Source organism: Periplaneta americana, chromosome 15 (genome assembly GCF_040183065.1).
Source record: "Periplaneta americana isolate PAMFEO1 chromosome 15, P.americana_PAMFEO1_priV1, whole genome shotgun sequence".
Lineage (NCBI taxonomy): Eukaryota > Metazoa > Arthropoda > Insecta > Blattodea > Blattidae > Periplaneta > Periplaneta americana.
The window spans coordinates 32,277,400-32,300,790 of NC_091131.1; the positions used below are offsets into that span (position 1 = coordinate 32,277,400).

Genomic DNA, 23,391 nt, shown 5'->3' on the forward strand with positions numbered 1-23,391 from the left:
CGGACTCTGCTGTACGTTTCACTAAGACACATTTTAATTAATCGAACTAGTTTCTTGGAAATACCAAATTCAATAAGAATATTATTATTATTATTATTATTATTATTATTCTTATAAAATACTTCCCCCCCTTAAGGTTTGCCCTGAAGGACAAAGTATACCAAATATACAAGTATTAGTAAATATGTACAATTTTATGAAAATGTTTTCTTAACCGAGTCACATGCTTTTTTGAAATCTATGAATAACTGATGTATGCTCCCATTTTTTTCTCCAATATCTGTCGAATACAAAAAATCTGATCAATAGTCGATCTATTACGCCTAAAAGCGCACTGATGATCCCCAATAATTTCATCTACGTATGGAGTTAATCTTCTCAAAAGAGTATTGAACAAAATTTTGTACGACGTCAACAAAAGTGATATTCCTCGAAAGTTACCACAGATAGTCTTGTCCCCCTTCTAAAAAGTATTATATTATATTATATTATATTATATTATATTATATTATATTATATTATATTATATTATATTATATTATATTATATTATATTATATTATATTGCATTGCAATGCATTCCATTACATTACATTATATTACATATTGTATTGTATTGTATTATATTATATTGTATTGTATTACATTATATTATATTATATTATATTATATTATATTATATTATATTATATTACATTATATTATATTATATTATTATTTATTTATTTATTTTTTCATAAGTGCATATTATTTTTGGGAGTGTTTTTTGTAAGTAATTTTATGAGGTTGTTATTGATGTGCTGATAAATTATTTGTACCAGTGTATTGATCTTCGTGACTGTATGTACTAAGGCTGTGGTTATACTGCGAACAATTGGTCCCTTATATTATATTACTAGCCGTACCTGTGCGCTCCGCTGCACCTGTTAGAAATAAATATAAAGTAATTACATAATTAAAATAGGACTTTGATCCAGGGAACAACTTTTACAACAGCGCAAGATAATATGCTTCGCTCATTACCCAATTTTTTTTTGCATTGCATTTATTGCATATATATTTTATGTATTTTAACACGATTCAATTGAGCATAGTTAAAATTTGAATTATAAAATAATGGATTGCTAAGCTAGCGTACTATTACTGCATACTAAATCAATACACTCTCGTTGTTCGTTAATGTTTGAGATTAAAATGAGTGTACATAAATATTATTTTAAGAAATACAGAAAACGAATGTACAAAATAGCCTATCAAATTTTCTGTGCATAAGAAGCTATTTTAATCTTACCTGTCCTCGATTTACTCAGACGTTACTATAATAACATTATAGCATTATGTCCATCTAGAGAAACTACACTTTCCAATGGTGAAATAATAATTAATTATACAAATCGTTTAATTTAGCTTCTGATATTACTTCATACAAACACAGAAACATTCTCTGTAGGCTATGTTTAATAGCTTTCGATTGTTGATGTCCAAGGCCCCTGTTTCGATTGCTGTTGTCCAAGGCCCCTTATAGACGAAGTCATTTGTTCTTCATTCATTGCATAGTCTTAGATGGCGTTATTTTAATTTTAAAACTCATTTATCTCCTTAAATATCAGTTCTATCAAAATTTTGTAAAGAATAAAACTTATCAGAAATCATTTTTTAAAAAACTTTTGTCATGTAACATTTTTCACAAAAATCAATAATAAGCGAGATATTTTGATTTATTTAATTCTGGCCTCCTTATAACCCCTCTTTTAAATAAAGTATTTTGAATGCCATATAGCCTAAAATCTAAGTTACAACGAACTTAATTTATATTCCAATTTTCATATAAATCGGTTCAGCCATTATCGCGTGAAAAGGTAACAAACATACAGACAGACATACAAACAAAAATTTCAAAAATGCGATTTTCGGTTTCAGGGTGGTTAATTATATATGTTAGGACCAATTATTTTTGGAAAATCGAAAATTACCAGAAAAATTTCGGCTACAGATTTATTATTAGTATAGATATTCTATTATATTATACTATACTAGTATACTATACTAATACTAATATTATATTATATTATATTATATTATATTATATTATATTATATTATATTATATTATATTATATTATATTTAATGAAACCTAAGATGACAAGTTTCAGAATTGCTTACGGTACTGTCGAAAAAGTGACTGACAGTTTCATCGAACCTGTCTATGGACGGTTGAGTGGAGAGTTGTTTATTAACTACTGGTAGTTTTTTTATATTGGTACACGTATTCTGATTACTTATTTATTTCAGATAACGGGAATATTGATAATTGGCGTTGGCACTACAATTCAAGCAATCTACAACAACTTCGACACCTTCCTGGAAGATAGGTTCTTTTCCCCAGCAGTGCTCCTCATCGCTATAGGATGTATTGTGTTCGCCGTGGCGTTCTTCGGTTGCTGTGGAGCCCTTCGGGAGAGCACCTGCATGGTCATGATGGTAAGATTGTTCTGAGCCATTTCGAAGTAATGAATTACTGTTTATTTTTCATATGAAATTGTTGATGATTTCAGGAAGTGTGGAACTTTCAATGCGAAATAATTGTTTTACCTTAATAGAGGCTTCTTAAGATTTTCATACTAAAATAGTTATAAAAGAATTATGGTGAGGAAAAATCCTTCACCTCGAGATTTAAGAAATGATAGGAATGTAATACTTACAGTTTTACCAAAATATGAGCCACAAAACCAAATTAATATACAGGGTTATTCAAAAGTTACGAGAGATTTGAAAGTCGTCTAACTTAGTCAAGAAGCAAGTTTATAAAAAATAATAATACAGTTTTGTTTATGAACGAGTATAGTTCTTTCCACAGCTGTTTCAATTATTTCACTACTATTGCTCTAGCAAATAAAATAAATAAACAGCAATCCAAGCTGTTCTTAAGTAAGATGATGTGTGTTATTTTGGAAATTCATATCAGAATATAATGGTTTTGACTCCATAAATGCGAATTAGCTTTATTCATTGTTACTATGCATTAGGTACCTTATTATTTGCTGGTGATACTGTGTTTATGGCAACTTCAGAAGATAATTTACAACGTTTGGTTTACAACTTTAATCAAATGGCAAAAAGTTTCAATATGGAAATTTCAACTGGCAAATCTAAAGTGATGGCTTTTTTAGGAAAGGAATCAGTCCGTAGCAAAATTTGCATCAATAATAAGATCATCGAACAAGTTAAAAATTTTAGTTATGTCGGTTACCAAATTTCATATGAAGAAGAAAAAGATTTGAATGAAAAAATTATTAAATTCAACAGAGCAATGGGGATAATTAATCAGATATTCAAACACACGCTCACCAGAATTTATAAAACATTGGCCAGACCTATACTCTGTTTTGGTAGTGAAGCTTGGACGATTCGTAATATTGATTCACAAAGATTAACGGCGACAGAAATGAGATTTATGCGTCGTACAGCGGAATACACGAGAATGGATCACATTAGAAATTTTGACATTATGATTGCAGATTGAACCGATTACGGAATACCTACAGAAATACAGACAAAACTGGAGATCACATGTCATCAGAATGCCTCGTTCTAGAATTCCACGCCAAATTTTTAATTACCATTCTGTGGGCAAGAGATCCTTGGGCAGATCGTTCAAGCGTTGGCAAGAGACCTTAACGGGCCACTAGGCCCAATACATGCAAGGATGATGATGATGATGATGATGATGATGATGATGACGACTATACATTAGGATAATCGAGATTGTTCCAATCCACTTTGAAGGTTTAAAAGTCTTAGATGGAGTGAGATACCAGTATGAACCTTGCCATTTTGTCGTCATTGCAGAAGCTTGCAAAAAATTGAAAGAGACTGATTCCATGGCTGATAAAAAGCATTGTGATAGACCGAAGTTCGTAGAAAACTATATGAATGCTGCTGTGATTTTACAAGAAGTTCAGAAAATTAGATAAAATTAGTGGGCTTTCAAATCGGTCGTTACTTTTGAATAACTCGTATGAAAAATTATAAATAATAATAATTGAATAAGGTATTCTCTTATATTACTACTAGCCGTACCCGTGCGCTCCGCTGCACCTGTTAGAAATAAATATAAAGTAATTACATAATTAAAATAGGACGTTTGATCCAGGCAACATTCGTGTTTGATAGAAGGATAAATCGTTTAATATGTTACTTTATTTAAATTGTATTTAAGTAATTAAAATGCGATCATTTTGGTCCACAGAGCAATCATTTCGTGCAATGACAATTCCTTTAACATGTTTCTTAATTATTATTACATGCAACCATAGTTTAATGAAGATTGACATATCATTTAGTTTTAATGTGTATATTTTATATTACCTGCTATATGTTTCAGAAGTTACTGTAATAACATTGTAGAATTATGTCTATCTAGAGAAACTACAATTTCCAATGGTGAAATAATAATTAAACAATTAATTAGCTTCCGATATTACTTCGTACAAACACAGAAACATTCTCTGTAGGCTATGTTTAATAGCTTTCGATTGTTGTTGTCCAAGGCCCCTTATAGACGAAGTCATTTGTTTCTATTTCAGGACAGTGCCTTAGATGGCGTTGTTATTGCAATTTTAAAACTCATTTATCTCATTAAATATCAGTCCTATCAAAATTTTGTATAGAATAAAACTTATCGGAAATTATTTTTAAAGAAACTTTTGTTATGTAACATTTTTCATGAAAATTAATAATAAGGGAGATATTTAGATTTATTTAATTCAAGCCCCCTTATAATTCCCCTTTTAAATAAAGTATTTTGAATGCCATATAGCCTAAAATCTAAGTTACAACGAACTTAATTTATATTCCAATTTTCATATAAATCGGTTCAGCCATTATCGCGTGAAAAGGTAACAAACATCCAGGCAGACAGACAGACATACAAACAAAAATTTCAAAAAAGCGATTTTCGGTTTCAGGATGGTTAATTATACATGTTAACACCAATTATTTTTGGAAAATCGAAAATTACCAGAAAAATGTTGGCTACAGATTTATTATTAGTATAGATAGATTATTATTTTCGCCCTGCATGCTTTGAACTTAATTGTCACTATTCTGTTTGGACAGTTCGCAGTGCTGCTCGGCGTTGTGTTTGTACTGGAGTTGGCTGCTGGTCTGGCCGGTTATCTTCTGCAGGAAGGATTGAAAGATTATCTCGTGACAACCTTGACAGATGCAATGCCACAATACGGCCATGACACCGAGATCACCGAGACCATTGACTTCATGCAGTCTAGGGTACGGTATGCATATTTATTCTTTATTGTGTAATTCTGAAAATATTTCATAAAAAGTACCAGTATTTAAAATCTTAAATTTTTCAAAGCAACAGAATTGTGTTTTCATAACTGGTGGTTCTGTACTTGCTATATTTAAGTATGTATTTCGAAATGCAGGCTGGTATATTTCAGAAGCTACTAAGCTTAAATTAACTTTCGTATTTTTTCAATATATGAAACACCGTATTTACCCGCGTAATGAACGCACCCCAATTTTTCGCTTTAAAATTAAAAAGAAGAATTCCCCGCTTATTAGACGCATAGAGGAATCTGAATCTGTGACAAATGATAGCAGTGATGCTGAAGCTGGCATTGAATGAGGTAAGGCTAGAGTTAATAATAACAATAAAGTGTATTTTCTTATTGTCGCTGTATTCATTGTTACAAGTTATCATCTGTTTATACAACTGCGCCATCGATCGTCTTAAGTGTGATGCAATCGATATATAAATTAGTCCCGGCCCATATATCGTTACATATTCTATCGATTATTTCAGCATTCGAGCTGGCGCACCTTTAATACGTGTTTTTTTTTCACTAAAATTTTTTCATCGCATAAAGATCGCACTATAGTTTTTTGTTATAAAAGTCGAAAAAGAAAAGTGCGTCTATTACGCGGGTAAATACGGTGTATCAGATCTAATGGCATGTCTTCAATATTCAGATCTCTTTAACAATCTCATTCTATGATACTTATTATTGATAAATTTACTCGTTTTTAATATCAAATACAAATTATTGCACTGTTAAAATTTAAGTATGATTATGTAAAATAATTTTGAAAGAGTGGATGAAGTAAGAATTATGCTGAAACTGATCAAGGAGAGGAAAAGGAATTGGTTGGGTCACCGACTGAGAAGAAACTGCCTACTGAAGGATGCACTGGAAGGAATGGTGAACGGGAGAGCGTTAGGGGTACTGAAACTGATCAAGGAGAGGAAAAGGAATTGGTTGGGTCACCGACTGAGAAGAAACTGCCTACTGAAGGATGCACTGGAAGGAATGGTGAACGGGAGAGCGTTCGGGGTACTGAAACTGATCAAGGAGAGGAAAAGGAATTGGTTGGGTCACCGACTGAGAAGAAACTGCCTACTGAAGGATGCACTGGAAGGAATGGTGAACGGGAGAGCGTTCGGGGTACTGAAACTGATCAAGGAGAGGAAAAGGAATTGGTTGGGTCACCGACTGAGAAGAAACTGCCTACTGAAGGATGTACTGGAAGGAATGGTGAACGGGAGAGCGTTCGGGGTAGAAGAAGATATCAGATGATAGACGACATTAAGTATATAGATCATATCCGGAGACAAAGAGGAAGATAGAAAATATGAAAGAGTAGAGAAAGCTGGGTTTGAAGTGAAGGATCTGCCCTTAGATAGAAAACTGTGAATGAATGTAAAATAATATATAATAAGGAGTTTAATATTCCTGCCGCGTAGAAGGTGTAATAATTGATGTATATTTCTATAGAGGGCATTGGGGAGCCTTATTAGGTGGAGCACTAAGTGTTCGAAATGGCGATGCGTTAGGAAGGTTGGTCTACAGCAATTTTTTGCTAGCGTACCCCCAAAATATATTTCTATAACTTTGCACCCCCAATCTACATTGTAATTATATGAGAAATAACAAAAAACAATGAAAATGTGTAAACTGTAATAATTATCAACAAATTTAATATAATATGTCAGCATTTCTACATACGTAATCAGTGTGATGCGTACTACCTCTTGAGACAATCCCGCGTACCCCGTATGCGTACCACAGATTGAATACCACTGGTCTAGAGCAGCGGTCATCAGCACAGTGCACCCTCAGGCTAGCGTCTCTTACCCGCGGATAAGAGATGCTCTAGCGTACATCCGTGGCTGCTGGCGGGTATGCTTTCTACTTTTCCCTTCTGCACGACGGTGCATATTCCAATATACTCCTTACCCGTTACCCATTTTAGCGAGTGCTGACAACCACTGGTCTGGAGTTATCAGGTACATTATATTATACGGAATGCCCCGTATTTGAACCCTGAAAAACTTGTTCCATATGAAATCCATACGGGACACAAAAAAAAATTCGTATTTATGGACGGTTAACGGTTTTTTTTCCGTTCCATTTTTATTCTTTCCGCGTATTGTTTGTATCGATATGTGTTATAGAATTGTGATAAGATACGGTGACTTCATTAACATCAATGTTTTTAGAAACATGACGAACGAAGCAAATAAATTAGAACTCATAGCTTCTTCTATTTCAGTTAAAAATAATTTTATTCCTAAGCCATAGCAGTGCATATGGTTATTAGTACAGTAGTTGTTGGATTGTGTGTAGTACAAGGTATCTGATTTAAGCCGTTCATTTTTGTGTAGGCAGCCCAAATATCACTCCAGACATGTGGGAGGTATTTAACGGTTTCGCAGGCGGAATCACGGGTGTGCATAACGTCCACGACATCGTCACGTGAATGTTACTAATTTTAGTTTTCGTGTGATAATTTTATGTTAAACATGTGCAGTCAATCTGTTTCGTTAATTATTTATTTTCTTTGGGCTTTCCAACGTTTCTTATAGTCGTCTTTTCATTGGATAGTGTTTTATCGAGTCATTTACTATTCTTATATTATTTCTTAATACGTAAGTTTTCTCCAATTTTACAACTTCATTCGGAATAAATAACAAACATAATAAGAAAGTATCTGTAAAGAACAGACAGCGTAGAGTTTTAACACAATTTATTAATTTACTAGCCGTACCCGTGCGCTCCGCTGCACCCGTTAGAAATAAATATAAAGTAATTACATAATTAAAATAGGACATTTGATCCAGGGAACATTGGTGTTTGATAAAAGGATAAATCGTTTAATATATTACTTAATTTAAATTGCATCCAAATAATTAAAATGCGATCATTTTGGTCCAGAGACCCTCATTTGGTGCAATGACAATTCCTTTAACATGTTTCTTAATTTTTATTACATGCAACCATAGTTTAATGAAGATTGACATAATTTAGATTTAATGTGTATATTTTATTTTACTTGTTATAGGTTTCCATTGAATTATGGTAATAACTTAATTTTAACCCTTGTTTTCTACGTATTCAGTAAATGGCGCTTGGCTCACAATAACTTAAATTATATTATATTATATTATATTATATTATATTATATCAGAAGTTACAGTAATAACATTATAGCATTATGTCCATCTAGAGAAACTACACTTTCCAATGGTGAAATAATAATTAAACAAATCGGTTAATTTAGCTTCCGATATTACTTCATACAAACACAGAAACATTCTCTGTAGGCTATCTTTCATAGCTTTCGATTGTTGCTGTCCGAGGCCCCTTATAGACGAAGTCATTTGTTTTTAAATTCATTACACGGCCTTAGATGGCAGTTATTTTAATTTTAAAACTCATTTATCTCATTAAATATCAGTCCTATCAACATTTTTCAAGGACTAAAACTTATCGCAAATTATTTTTAAAGAAACTTTTGTTATGTACATTTTTCACAAAAATCAATAATAAGCGAGATATTTCGATTTATTTAATTCAGGCCCCTTATAACCCCCATTTTAAATAACGTATTTTGAATGTCATATAGCCTAAAATCTTAAGTTACAACGAACTTAATTTATATTCCAATTTTCATCGAAATCCGTTCAGCCAATTATCGCGTGAGAAGGTAACAAACATACAGACAGACAGACAGACATACAAACAAAAATTTCAAAAAAGCGGTTTTCGGTTTCAGGATGGTTAATTATATATGTTAGGACCAATTATTTTTGGAAAATCGAAAATTACCAGAAAAATTTCGGCTACAGATTTATTATTAGTATAGATTTAAAGATATTTTGGAGTGTGTCACTTCTAGCGACATTACCATGACAACGTCACAACCTGGGTAGAACATAAAAAACTTTGGATTCAGACTATGACATACCAAATGGTCTACGACAGACGTCTCAATAGGGCCTTCTCAGAACACTTCCTCCGCTTTCTCATTTTCAATGTAAGAGTGGAACAAGATGCAGGACCAGTTTGTGTATCTCCGGATGACGTCATTGACCGCGACGTTTGAATAGACATCTGCAACCGCTACGATGTAACAGTCAGTCATTGTGTCCATCTCCGAGGAAAGAATGTTCTTATTATCGCAAATGTATGAAGAAATAAAAACTTTTATAGGGAAAGCGAAATTGTGGGAGACGCAAGTTTCAGTGGGTAACTGTTACCACTTTATTAATCTAAAATTGTTACCTGATTTGAATCAAGACCAGTGTAACAAATATAAAGATGTACTGAAGAACTTGAGAAAAGAATTTGAGACGAGATTTAAAATTTGAATAGTTCTAATTTAAAATAATTGCTTGTGAATTTCTAAGATGTTTAGGTTATTTTTAATTATTGAAAACATTACGAAATATATTATTTAACTATTATTGTAATTAATATATTAATATTAGCGTAACGTAAGAATACTTACTTTAATAACCAACAAGTTTAATTGTAATTTTATTATTAATATTTAATTGAATTTTATTTTATTAAATAGTCCACATCTGTGGAGTAACGGTCAGCGCGTCTAGCCGCGAAACCAGGTGACCCGGGTTCGAATCCCGGTTGGGGCAAGTTACTTGGTTGAGGTTTTTTCCAGGGTTTTCCCTCAACCCAATACGAGCAAATGGTGGGTAACTTTCGGCGCTGGACCCCGGGCTCATTTCACCGGCATTATCACCTTCATATCATTCAGACGCTAAATAACCTAGATGTTGATATAGCGTCGTAAAATAACCCAATAAAAATATTTTATTAAATATAGTATAAACTCAAAAAAAGAGGGATACCAAAAACCTTTACTAGAAATGAAATATTGTTATTGTTTGGTCAACTGTCGGAAGACAGGTCTGAACCTCACAAGTGATACCAACAAGGCACCACTTATGAGTCAACTAGGCCAGGAGATAATGGAGTAAGGTGGCCAGTTCCTTATGCTTAAATAATTACGTAACATGTATGATTCTTCACGCTTCAGATGTCTTCTTTTTACTCATTGATAGTATATAATTAGAAATATAATATATTTTGAGTGGTTCAAGAGACACTGAAGACGACGACAAATAGCGTCGAAACGGGCCGTCTGTCAAAGGTAAATACCTTTTTAACAATTTTAACACTTTTAACGTGTGACAGAGTAAATTTTATGTTTTTAACAAAGTGTTAAAGAGAACTTTAATCAATGATATAATTAGAAAATAAATGTAGCCTATTATTATTATTATTATTGTTATTATTATTATTATTATTATTATTATTATTATTATTATTATTATTATTATTATTATTATTATTGTTATTATTATTACTGCAAACTACTTGAGAAATTCCTTCCGAAAACAACCGTCTATTGTGACAGTACATCTCAAAAGTGCAGCTTTGTGGCATTTCTCCCACGACAGTTACAACTTTGCTCGCTCATGCGTGTGACATTAATCAGCGATCGGCTATCTTCGGGTACTGCGCTTATCTCTTCAGCTGACTATGTTATCTAGACTTGCTCTTTGTAACAACTTTTATGCGTTGGCCTTGAGACGCCTGGTCTACGACATACGCGATCAATGACAACCCGCATGGAACTTCACCATGTCGACGTATACTGCTTGATGGAGTATCTTACATACCTCGCAGACAAATAAATAGCTAGTGACTATCAACTGGCTGACTTGTAAACTTCTCACTAGAAAGCTTTGAACAGGGGCGGCCCGTCCTTATGTGCTACAGTGCTACAGCACAATGATAATTTTTGCTCAAATAAAGTGTTTGCAATACCATAGTATTTGATCTGCCATTTGACAATTTCCCGTGGTTATGTTCACGACGCGTTGTAGAGTGTTTAGTCTTCGCTCTTCGCTCTTTGGTGCCTCAGGGGGTTCGTTGTGCTACTCAAAACTACATGAGAATGTAGACAGTTAATGCGCATGTGCGAAGCTGAAATAACTGCTCTGATTGGCTATTTTTACGCGGGGAAGTGCTATAGTCAGCTTCAGCACAACACAGCTTGGAGATTGCAAAAGTAAAGCGTAAGGAAAGAATGCTTGTTTGTGGAGGAACTCGGAACTATGTACAATGTATTTGGTAATTCAAATGTTCGACTGCTACTGTCATCTACCAGTTTTTTTAGGTTCCTCCTGAATCAATCAGCAAGCGACGGAAAATTGAATCCCAGAAAATTGATGCCAAGGAGGTATGTAACCGTATAATTCAGGAAACTACTCATCGTTTCCTATCTTTAAGCTACCTAGACGCAACAAAATTGTTAAACAGCGAATTTTTTGACAATTTTTTGCATAATTTTCCTGAACGCGAACTTGAAGTTGCTGTCAACAGCTATACTGTACTGAACAAAAGAATGTTAAAGACACAACTTGGAGTTCTATACGGAAGATCCGACTTCCGAAATATAGATGGCTGTTCAATTGTTACAAAACATAGTCTCCAACAATTCACGGGATCCATTCTGTGAAGTAACGAAGTTGTTAAATATTTTGGTTACAACACCAATGACCACTGCTGAGCCAGAAAGATGTTTTTCTTGCTTGAAACGCATAAAAACGTTTTTAAGGAACACTATGTCCCAGGATCGCCTCACTGCTCTTGCAATACTGTCAATAGAAAAGAGTATAATGTCCAGGATGGAGGGATTTAACGTTTAACACCAGGGTAATTGACAAGTTCTGCAGTAGGAAGGAACTCCATATTTCGTCACTAGGCGAGTCTCAAATTAAGATAAATGCATATAAGTGTATACAGTAGGCCGATATAAAGATTGTAGCACACTCATTATTTTGACCACCAGCCGCTACTGGCTTTGAACATGTATTCTTGAATCACAGCCTTCACAGACTATTTTTCTTAAAACTATAACATCACGGTTCAGCACTGAATTAAGAAGGCAGTGTCCTAATGCAATTTCATTACGAGTTATGTGGAAAAGATAAGGGCCTAAAAAATTGCAATACAATAAAAAATTTAAAGAAGGTACCGGAGTACCAATGTCATTGTTGAAGGTTAACATATTGTTCTACATTTCACTTCCGAAGCATCTTCAGATTTCATAGCTCCAATTGCTGATGAGGCATCCATGTTTGTTTAGTGTACAAGTCGTCACTCAGGGAAGCATTTTCGTTTACGAACTACTACGGATTTGAATGCTATGCACAAGACCGGGTATTTATGGAGATCGCGAAAATCACGACATAAATAGATTTTTGCTAATCTTTACGAATTAAGTAATTCTGATTAATAATACTTACTTACTGGCTTTTAAGGAACCCGCAGGTTCATTGCCGCCCTCACATAAGCCCGCCATTGGTCCCTATCCTGAGCAAGATTAATCCATTCTCTATCATCATATCCCACATCCCTCAAATCCATTTTAATATTATCCTCCCATCTACGTCTCGGGTCCACACCTGTGGAGTAACGGTTAGCACGTCTAGCCGCGAAACCAGGTGGCCCGGGTTCGATTCCCGGTCGGGGCAAGTTACCTGGTTGAGGTTTTTTCCGGGGTTTTCCCTCAACCCAATATGAGCAAATGCTGGGTAACTTTCGGTGGTGGACCCCGGAATCATTTCACCGGCATTATCACCTTCATCTCATTCAGACGCTAAATAACCTAAGCTGTTGATAAAGCATCGTAAAATAACCTACTAAAATAAAAAAAAATCTACGTCTCGGCCTCCCCAAAGCTCTTTTTACCTCAGGTCTCCCAACTAACACTCTATATGCATTTCTGGATTCGCCCATACGTGCTACATGCCCTGCCCATCTCAAACGTCTGAATTTAATGTTCCTAATTATGTCAGGTGAAGAATACAATGCGTGCAGTTCTGTGTTGTGTAACTTTCTCCATTCTCCTATAACTTCATCCCTCTTAGCCCCAAATATTTTCCTGAGCACCTTATTCTCAAACACTCTTAATCTCTTCCTCTCTCAAAGTGAGAGTCCAAATTTCACAACCATACAGAACAACCGGTAATATAACTGTTTTATAAATTCTAACTTTCAGATTTTTCGACAACAGACTGGATGATAAAAGTTTCTCAACCGAATAATAACATGCATTTCCCATATTTATTCTGTCTGATTAATAATATGCGGATAAAACAATCACGAGAAATCGCGAAATAGAGTTCTAATAGCGAATTATTATTATGGCGAATTTCATATTCCGAGTTTTTTCGTTTTTTTTTTTTTTTCCACTTGAATTTGTTATATATCCAAATAGCCTACATTACATGGTATTCCAGGTGTTCTGATTGCGTTAGTGCATTTCACTAATAATTTGAAAGTGTTAATTTGAGGGCTACAAGTTGTTTTAGATTTTAATGAATGTGTGTTAAATACAGTCTCAATCCAACAAATATTGTTTATTGGCCATACCGCATCTTTACCAGAATCCAACGAACCTTTTATGTTAATTATTTGGAAAGTAATATTCATACTGAGTTAATACTCCAATTCCAAAATAATTGTATTTTCCAAAATTTCCATTAATCTCCGCCAAGAGTACAAATCAAACTCCAACAATCTCCGCCGAACCAATATTAGCCTAAGAAACACAAAAATGACAAAATTAATTTACATAAATATCTGCCCCTGGCTATGTACTATGTAGCTTTGGATAATGACTTCTGTCGTCACATCCGGCTATTTAGTAAACTATCTAGTTCACTTCAGCTGTAAATGTAACTTTTGGACACGGCCTAGTCAACTATCTGTAGGTAATTTACAACTTCATTTTTATTTTAACACATGAAAGTGGTTATTATAACTACTATATATTACTAAGTGATAGAAAGAGTTAAAATTGTGAGATCAATATGTATAATAATAATAATAATAATAATAATAATAATAATAATAAAGGTAAAGGTATCCCCGTAACATGCCATGAAGGCACTTGGGGGGCATGGAGGTAGAGCCCCATGCTTTCCATGACCTCGGCACTAGAATGAGGTGGTGTGGTCGGCACTACGCTCTGACCGCCTTTTACCCCCGGGAAAGACCTGGTATTCAATTTTATAGGAGGCTGAGTGAACCTCGGGGCCGTTCTGAAAGTTTGGCAACGAGAAAAAATCCTGTCACCACCTGGGATCGAACCCGGACCTTCCAGTCTGTAGCCAGCTGCTCTACCAACTGAGCTACCCGGCTAATAATAATAATAATAATAATAATAATAATAATAATAATAATAATAATAATAATAATGGCCTACATTATTTTACATGATATAAAACACATTCACTCAGCCTACATGACAGTGGTAGTGATTATTAGGCTATTTATGGAGAAATTACGAATTAAGCAAGGAAAGCATACGGATTACTGCGCTGCAGGTTGCATCAGTATTGTCTTAGTGCACCACAAATCGTAATTGATCCCAATGAGATTTCCCCCATTTGGAAAGCTGATCCTCCAGTTATTCGGGTAATGGTACACCTACATTAATACAAACTTAACACCTTAATTTAAACCTTGGTGCGTACGAGTCTTTGGAAGCAACTTAAATTAAGATGTAAGATAAGATAATAAGTTATTAACCGAGACAAATGCAGTACAAGAACCCATATAGCTACTACGTTTGAGTTTAGATGTAGTGATATTGAAACATGGAACAATATTAGAGGGAATGCTATCAGATGCGAGACATATCAGATATCAAACTGACAATCATAACATTAATCATTCACATTACTGATAAACATGGCAGTTTTCACTGTTTTTGTAATCTTATGATTTGCAGTACGGAATGCAAGATCCGTTTTTCGTTTCCAATAAATGTACTTAAAATGAACTCACTGTAGTAGTAGTAGTAGTAGTAGTAGTAGTAGTAGTAGTAGTAGTAGTAGTAGTAGTAGTAGTAGTAGTAGTATGATACTACAAGCTTTGCACTTCGGGAGAAGAGAAATAAAAGATCATCTTTTGTATTTAACTACGTTTCTTACTACGTAGAACGGTAATATAGAGGCAAGGGCGGTAACTGGCATTCAACAGGACAATTGGAACACACACAATATCGGTACATCATTGAGATCACAATTCTTGATTATCACGAGATAACAAAGAGAGATAAAACGATGTGTCAAGAAAGCCCCCCTCCCATATCTATATTTTTATGTGACATATGCGTTACGTATTTCTCTCTTTCTCTCTCTCTTTTTTTTTTTTTTTTCAAGAATAGCATTTTGTTTGTGTACTGTTAGTCAAAGGGTTATTACTTATTACGTAGGCTTTCCACTCTAGGTACTTGCGTACTGGTACCTTGGTCAAAATTCTGATGAGTTCGGGTTAATATTACTTGTGGGTGAAAACTGCATTGGGCATAATATCAAGGTAGTCTTACTGTAGTTTTACCATACAAATTCTATCAAATCTCCATCATTTCATATTACCACCTAAAAATTGCCATTTCACTAATACACATGAAATGGAAATGATGTAAATATAACCAGTTTGAAACATTATTATTATTACTACTACTACTAATCTATATTACTATTATAATTATTATTGGTTTGGAATTGAACGGATTACATCAGCTGCTTGTCTATGTGGATGACGTGAATATGTTAAGAGAAAATCCACAAACGATTAGGGAAAATACGGGAATTTTACTTGAAGCAAGTAAAGAGATAAGTTTGGAAGTAAATCCCGAAAAGACAAAGTATATGATTATGTCTCGTGACCAGAATATTGTACGAAGTGGAAATATAAAAATTATAAATTTATCCTTTGAAGAGGTGGAAAAATTCAAATACCTGGGAGCAACAGTAACAAATATAAATGATACTCGGGAGGAAATTAAACACAGAATTAATATGGGAAATGCCTGTTATTATTCGGTTGAGAACCTTTTATCATCCAGTCTTCTGTCAAAAAATCTGAAAGTTAGAATTTATAAAACAGTTATATTACCGGTTGTTCTTTATGGCTGTGAAACTTGGACTGTCACTTTGAGAAAGGAACATAGGTTAAGGGTGTTTGAGAATAAGGTGCTTAGGAAAATATTTGGGACTAAGAGGGATGAAGTTACAGGAGAATGGAGAAAGTTACACAACACAGAACTGCACGCAATGTATTCTTCACCAGACATAATTAGGAACATTAAATCCAGACGTTTGAGATGGGCAGGGCATGTAGCATGTATGGGCTAATCCAGAAATGCATATAGAGTGTTAGTTGCGAGGGCGGAGGGAAAAAGAAACCTTTGGGGAGGCCGAGACGTAGATGGGAAGATAATATTAAAATGGATTTGAGAGAGGTGGGATATGATGATAGAGACTGGATTAATCTTGCATAGGATAGGGACCAATGGCAGGCTTATGTGAGGGCGGCAATGAACCTGCGGGTTCCTTAAAAGTCAGTCAGTAAGTATTATCATTATTATTATTACTGTTATTATTATTACTATTAATATTGTTATTAATTATCATTACTGTTACTACGACTACTACTACTACTATTATTACCGGTATTAATATTACTGTTATTATTATTATTACTATTATTATTATTATTACTGTTATTATTATTACTCTTATTATTATTATTATTATTATTATTATTATTATTATTATTATTATTGTTATTTTTGTTGTTGTTGGACTTCAGGCGTTGGATATGAAATAATTCTTCTCGGGTTCCTCTGCTATCTTCTTCAGGGATTGACAATGTCTAGCCTGTATATAAGTGATCAGTACCAGGTATACATGGTCCCACTGCACTTCAATACCTGACGAAGATGGTAGGGCTAGTCATCGAAAGCTTGGAAGCAATTATCTCAATTTACCTAGCTGAGAACCCGAGAAGAGTTATTCCATTATTAAGGCTGGTTCACAATAAACCGGGAACGGAAACGACAACGAGAACTAGAACGGAAATATTGTTAAAATATATGCATTTAAATGTGAGCATTCACAACTAAGTATTGTGAATGCTCACATTTAAATACATTAATTTTAACATTACTTCCGTTCTCGTTCTCGTTTCCGGTTTATTGTGAACCAGCCTTTATTGTTGTTGCATTGTACCTTACATTTCACTGATGATCTAATAAAAAATAGTGGCCCAAGAATATAAGGATTTGCAGTAGAATACTAGGCTATACGACAAACAAATTAATAGAGGAATATAATAAATGGGGATTATCATAAAATGTGTAAAAACAAAATATCAATTGGTGAACCAGAATACAATTTTCATTTGGAAAATGGAATAATAATAGAGTCTTGCAATGATATGACATATATTGGGAGTTAAGATTAATACAAATGGAGAGTACTATGAGGAAGAAATTAAAAACGGCAATAACAAAGAGTACTATATAAAAATGTTAGTAAGGGAACGAAGATTCTTTTATAGGCCTGTAATATAATTTTCGGAATATGTATGATAAGAACTTTCTTGTGTTAAATTTTAACGTACCTTGTTAACATGTTTCGACCTATTTTGGGTCATCTTCAGAACTGGTCGTTGTTGGTCTTGGCGCCTCTTGTTTCCTGTGCGGGTGCGTTCGTAGTGTAGAGTCAAAGAGTGTATGTGTTTGGAAATTGAGTTGTGTGTTGAGAACAATATGAAATGTACAGACACACGAAAACACACCCCAATGATATTCTCAACACACTACTCAATTTCAAAACACATACACTCTTTGACTCTACACTATGAACGCACCCTCACAAGAAACAAGAGGTGCCAAGACCAACAATGACCAGTTCTGAAGATGACCCAAAATAGGTCGAAACATGTTAACAAGGTACGTTAAAATTTAATACAAGAAAGTTCTAATCATACATATTCCGAAGTGATGCAGTGTTAAAAGTTGTGTAATCAAGACGTATAATATAATTAATTGATTAACTAGTGATTGTTCTAGTGTGTTGAGTTTTTGGTTCTTGGGTTGTATGTGTAGGATTTCCATGTCCGTATTTATGTTATTGTAGAACAATACGAAATATACACACACTAAAACACACCCCGATCAAATTCTCAACACACAGATCAATTTCAGTACACACACACTATTTGACTCCACTCTTCAACACCTTTCAGCAATCAAACACACCCACATAACAGGCAGAGAAGTTCGAGATGATGCCGTGATCTAGTAGGCTCTGAGGATGGTGTGTGAAGCACTGAAACAGCTGTAAGCTGCACAAATCTTACATAATTAACACGAGTAAGTCCACTAGTTAATCAATTAATTATATTCAAGTGTATGCAAGATTCAAAATGGAGTATAATATAATTTTGTTCAAAGTATTATTACATACTATGGAGCAGAACTTTTGCCTCTGAAAACAAAAATAGTCAATATCTTTTGGCAACCGAAATGAATTTTTTTACAATGATCGACAAGAGTTTCAAGAAGAGACAGAATAAAAAATTCAGTCGTCAGCAATAAAGTGACAGCACATAATACATCATAGGTATATTAAAACCCAACAAATTAGATGGTACGGACATGTTCAGAGAATGGAAGTGGAACATTGCCTAAATGATTATTAAATTGGAGACCAGAGGGATGGAGACCTACAGTAATATCTTGGAGACAAGGGATGTACGTACTAGTACTGCTGTGAGGACAAGACAACTGCAAGAAGAAGACTGGATAGTTAGAAATAGGAAAGAAGATACGTTTATTCCATCATAAATTAAGCAACTTTTGAAATCTTTAGAAGAAGTGGTTCTTATTCCACAACAGAATTATCAGTGTCTCTTGTGAATTTTATGAAAATGCTGTTGAATATCTCAATGCCGGGTTATTCTCTCACAAGCTAAGATATCTACGGAATGTATATTGCTGAGATCTCCAGAAAAAGAAAAAATTAAACAGACAGTTCATTACTTTTCTTCAAATGTAGATGGACTTGATCTAGATGAAGACTTATTTTGCTAATTTTCTTGCTTGAAGAAATATTGTGACTTCAGAGAAAATAGTAAACCGAAGTGAAGTGAAGAAAATGTATAAAAATAAAACACGTGAATGAAAAACCAACAGAAATGTTAAAAGTATGCAAATCTAGTCTTTCAGGTAAAGCTCCCTGTAAAGCAGATTTGAATAATATCAAGGGAAAAATTGTTCCGGGGCCGGGTATCAATCCCGGGACCTCTGGTTGAACGTACCAGCACTCTACCAACTGAGCTACCTGGGAACTCCACCCGACACCGTCTCAATTTTTCCCTTTATATCCATATATATAGCTCAGTTGGTAGAGCGCTTCCCTTTATATGGATATAAAGGGAAAAGTTGAGACAGTGTCAGGTGGAGTTCCTGGGTAGCTCAGTTGGTAGAGCGCTGATACGTTCAACCAGAGGTCCCGGGATCGATACCCGGCCCCGGAACAATTTTTCCCTTGAAATTATTCAAATCTGCTTTACAGGGAGCTTTACCTGAAAGACTAGATTTGCATAATATAATACATCACTGTGTACGTTAACAGAAAACCACAATTTCAAGTCACACAGAGATTGTGTGCACTCGATGTGGGTCTCTGGCGTTTCGTCAGCCCACGCGAGTTGTGTGGATATAAAGGGAAAAGTTGAGACTGTGTCGGGTGGAGTTCCCGGGTAGCTCAGTTGATAGAGCGCTGGTACGTTCAACCAGAGGTCCCGGGATCGTTACCCAGCCCCGGAACAATTTTTCCCTTGAAATTATTCATGTTAAAAGTAGTTTTTTTTATATGTCAATATCTGTCCCCAGAAATTGTGAAAAAAATCTGGTAATCTTAATATAGACAAAGATATTGTTCAGACAAAATTATAATAGCTTATGGAAAAATGTTAATTGTGTCTGGTATTATTTTCAACAGCTGCAGTGTTGTGGCTTGGACAGTTATAAAGACTGGGATGGAAAGCTGGACAGGACAACAGAAGGCGTCATCACATTTCAAAACATGACACTACCTCACTCCTGCGTTACTGACGACTCTGAATACATTTATGGAAACGGTTGTTTGAGTCGTATGGAGTACGTTGTGGGTCAGAGTGCAGTCATGCTGGCAAGTGCTGCCATTTCAATAGCGTTGTTGCAGGTAAGATAGATACAATTTATTTCTGCCATTGGTCAAATGGATAAGAAATAGGCATTGTCCAATGATACGTAAAAACATTACAATTTCAAATGATTGATTGATTGGCAAACTTACTCATGTTAAATTATATAAGCACGTGTGGCTTACAGCTGTTTCGGTGCTTTTTCACACCATCCTCAGAGCCTACTAAGTTTGCCAATCAACTAATCATTTATATTTAAGTGTTAAAAGTAGTGTACGCAAGATTCAAGATGGATTACAATTTCAGTTTTCAAAAAAATTCAGGGCCACTTGGCAGGAATCTTACATAACAGCAGTTCATTTACAGTGTAATAAACATTTGCTTTTAACCAATTGGAAATTATTTTACAAAATCGGAATATGTATTATATGTCTTTCTCGTGTTGAATTCTATCGTACCTGGTTTACATGTTTCGGTCTGTTATCAACTTTCCTCAGAACTCGCTCTTGCTGGACTCTGGCACCTTTTGTTTTGTTTCCTGTGTGGGTGTGTTTGTGTAGTGTAATGTGGAATCAAAGAGTGTGTGTGTTCTGAAATTGAGTTGTGTGTTGAGAATTTCATTTGGATGTGTTTTTGTGTGTTTGAATATTTCGTATTGTTCTAGTGTGTTTAGTTTCTGGCTTTTTGGTTGGATGTGTAGAATTTCCATGTCTGTGTTGATGTCTCTGTAGGTGTGGTTAGCATTTGTGATGTGTTCTGCATATGTGGAAGTGTTTTGTAATTTTGTTATGGCTGTGATGTGTTCTTTGTAACGTGTTTGAAATGATCTGCCTGTCTGTCCTATGTAGAAGAACACATCACAGCCATAACAAAATTACAAAACACCTCCACATATGCAGAACACATCACAAATGCCAACCACACCTACAGAGACATCAACACAGACATGGAAATACTGTACATCCAACCAAAAAGCCAGAAACTCAACACACTAGAACAATATGAAATATACAGACACACGAAAACACACCCCTACGATATTCTCAACACACAACTCAATTTCAAAACACATACACTCTTTGACTCTACACTATGAACGCACCCGTATAGGAAACAAGAGGTGCCAAGACCAACAACGACCAGTTCCGAAGATGACCGAAAATAAGTCGAAACATGTTAACAAGGTACGTTAATAATATTTAACATAAGAAAGTTCTTATCATACATATTCCGAAGTTCATTATATCTTGTTTGAAAGGATCTTCTTCTTTTTCATTAGTGGCATGTTTTTCTCTTAGTACTATTGGTACATATAATTTATAGAAATACTAGTGGCTTGTGCAGCAAATGCTGCTGCAAACTAAGTTCATTAGACGTTCAAATAAAAATTTTTCAGATTTATTTTCAATGAAGAATACTTGTCTTTTTGATAGTTATTTGCTTCCATAATAATGAAACCTACTCCCTCTGAATGGATTTTTTTTAGGCCAAATACTTTTTCTTGAACTTATCCAACTTCAGTTTTTGAGTTTCAACACGAAAACGCAAGTATCAATGTCAGGACGATAGCAGTAGCTATTTCAGGTCATTGTGGATTGTAGGCAAAAGTTAAAAAAACATCAGGTTTGCTAAGCTTTCGAACAATAGCATTTTCGTATAGCTGCTGCATGTAGAACTTGAAATGTAGAGCGTAAAATCATTTTATCCTACTAAGAGATCTTGTTGAAATGATCTGGAGACTACAAAAGGAACAACTGGATAATACGCACGGCAGACCAATATCGATAGTCGACTCTACTCGCTGGCCACTAGTCACCGGGCCGTACCGAGCCGTATCAAACAAAATATAATCGAAATGGTGGTAGTCAAATTCGCGACTATATTCTTAAATAATTCACTCCATTAGTCAAGTTCAAGGTTTTATGTAGTACAACGGCGGTTTTTTGAATGCATTAAAAGAAAATGAAGATGTAATAAGATAATAAACTAGGTTATCACAAGGAAATTAACAGGAAAAAAGGTGTGTTTCACGGAATACAATTAAAATGACGGAAATTAAATTTCCGGTTAATGTTCGCCAAAGCGTAAAGTACGTAATTATGACGGCGTTGCTGTTTTATTTCTGGCCTATAGAAAAATACCTAGCCTTTTACGAAAAAAAATTTAAGGACCATGAAATTATTCACCGCTTTCATTATAGGCCTATTATTTTTTAACAATATTACGAATCAAAAACTGTCATATTATATAATTTTAACTACTACATGGACGAATCAAATCAAGCTAACCTAACCAAAGCTAACCTAACCTAACCAAAGCTAACCTAACCTAACCAAAGCTAACATAACCTAACCTAACATAACCTAATCTAACCAAAGCTAAGCTAACCTAACCAAAACTAATCTAACCTAACCAAAGCTAATCTAACCTAACCTAAGCTAAGCTAATCTAAGCTAACCTAACATAACATAACCTTCGTAAATGCAAGGCCTGTAACCGGAGCAAGAAGGGATCTCAATAATTTAATCTGCAAGTACACGCAAAAATAAATTCAAGTAAGGATCACGCTCCCACTGCATGAGAGGTCCGCGCATGCGCTACAGCAAAACTGTTTCTGTCCCGAGCCTCTCATCTAAGGCACTCGTCATAATTTACTCGCAATATTTACGCAAATACACATTGTCGCTAACAGTGGTGCTATCTCTCAATAATGTTCAGAACGAAGGAGGTAGACAGAGAGAGAAAAAATTTCTCCCGCCAACTACGCCACACACCAACGTCATGTTCTTATGTTGGTGACATTGTGTATTTACTTAAATTTGGTGGTAAACGTAACGGCACGGTTCAAAGTGACCGTGCTAATTCTCCAGTATAGCGCTACAAAATTTTCTAGGCCTCTTATTTTATTAGTAAGTAATGCCTTTTGATCTTTCCTTAGGAACTGTAATTTTTGCGCTCTCTCGAGCCAATACTGAAGACAATGACACATATCAATATCTACACTACAC

The 23,391-nt window shown here is 34.7% G+C and overlaps 1 protein-coding gene across 1 annotated transcript in view; it reads left to right on the forward strand.

Moving 5' to 3' along the window:
• LOC138714790 (CD63 antigen-like) overlaps window positions 1-23,391 on the forward strand; it is a 34,295-nt gene that overhangs the window by 8,060 nt on the left and 2,844 nt on the right. Inside the window, exons 2-4 of the mRNA XM_069846923.1 lie at window positions 2,292-2,480; window positions 5,118-5,288; window positions 20,200-20,421. Of these exons, the coding sequence (XP_069703024.1) occupies window positions 2,292-2,480; window positions 5,118-5,288; window positions 20,200-20,421 (582 nt within the window). The remainder of the gene's footprint in view (window positions 1-2,291; window positions 2,481-5,117; window positions 5,289-20,199; window positions 20,422-23,391) is intronic.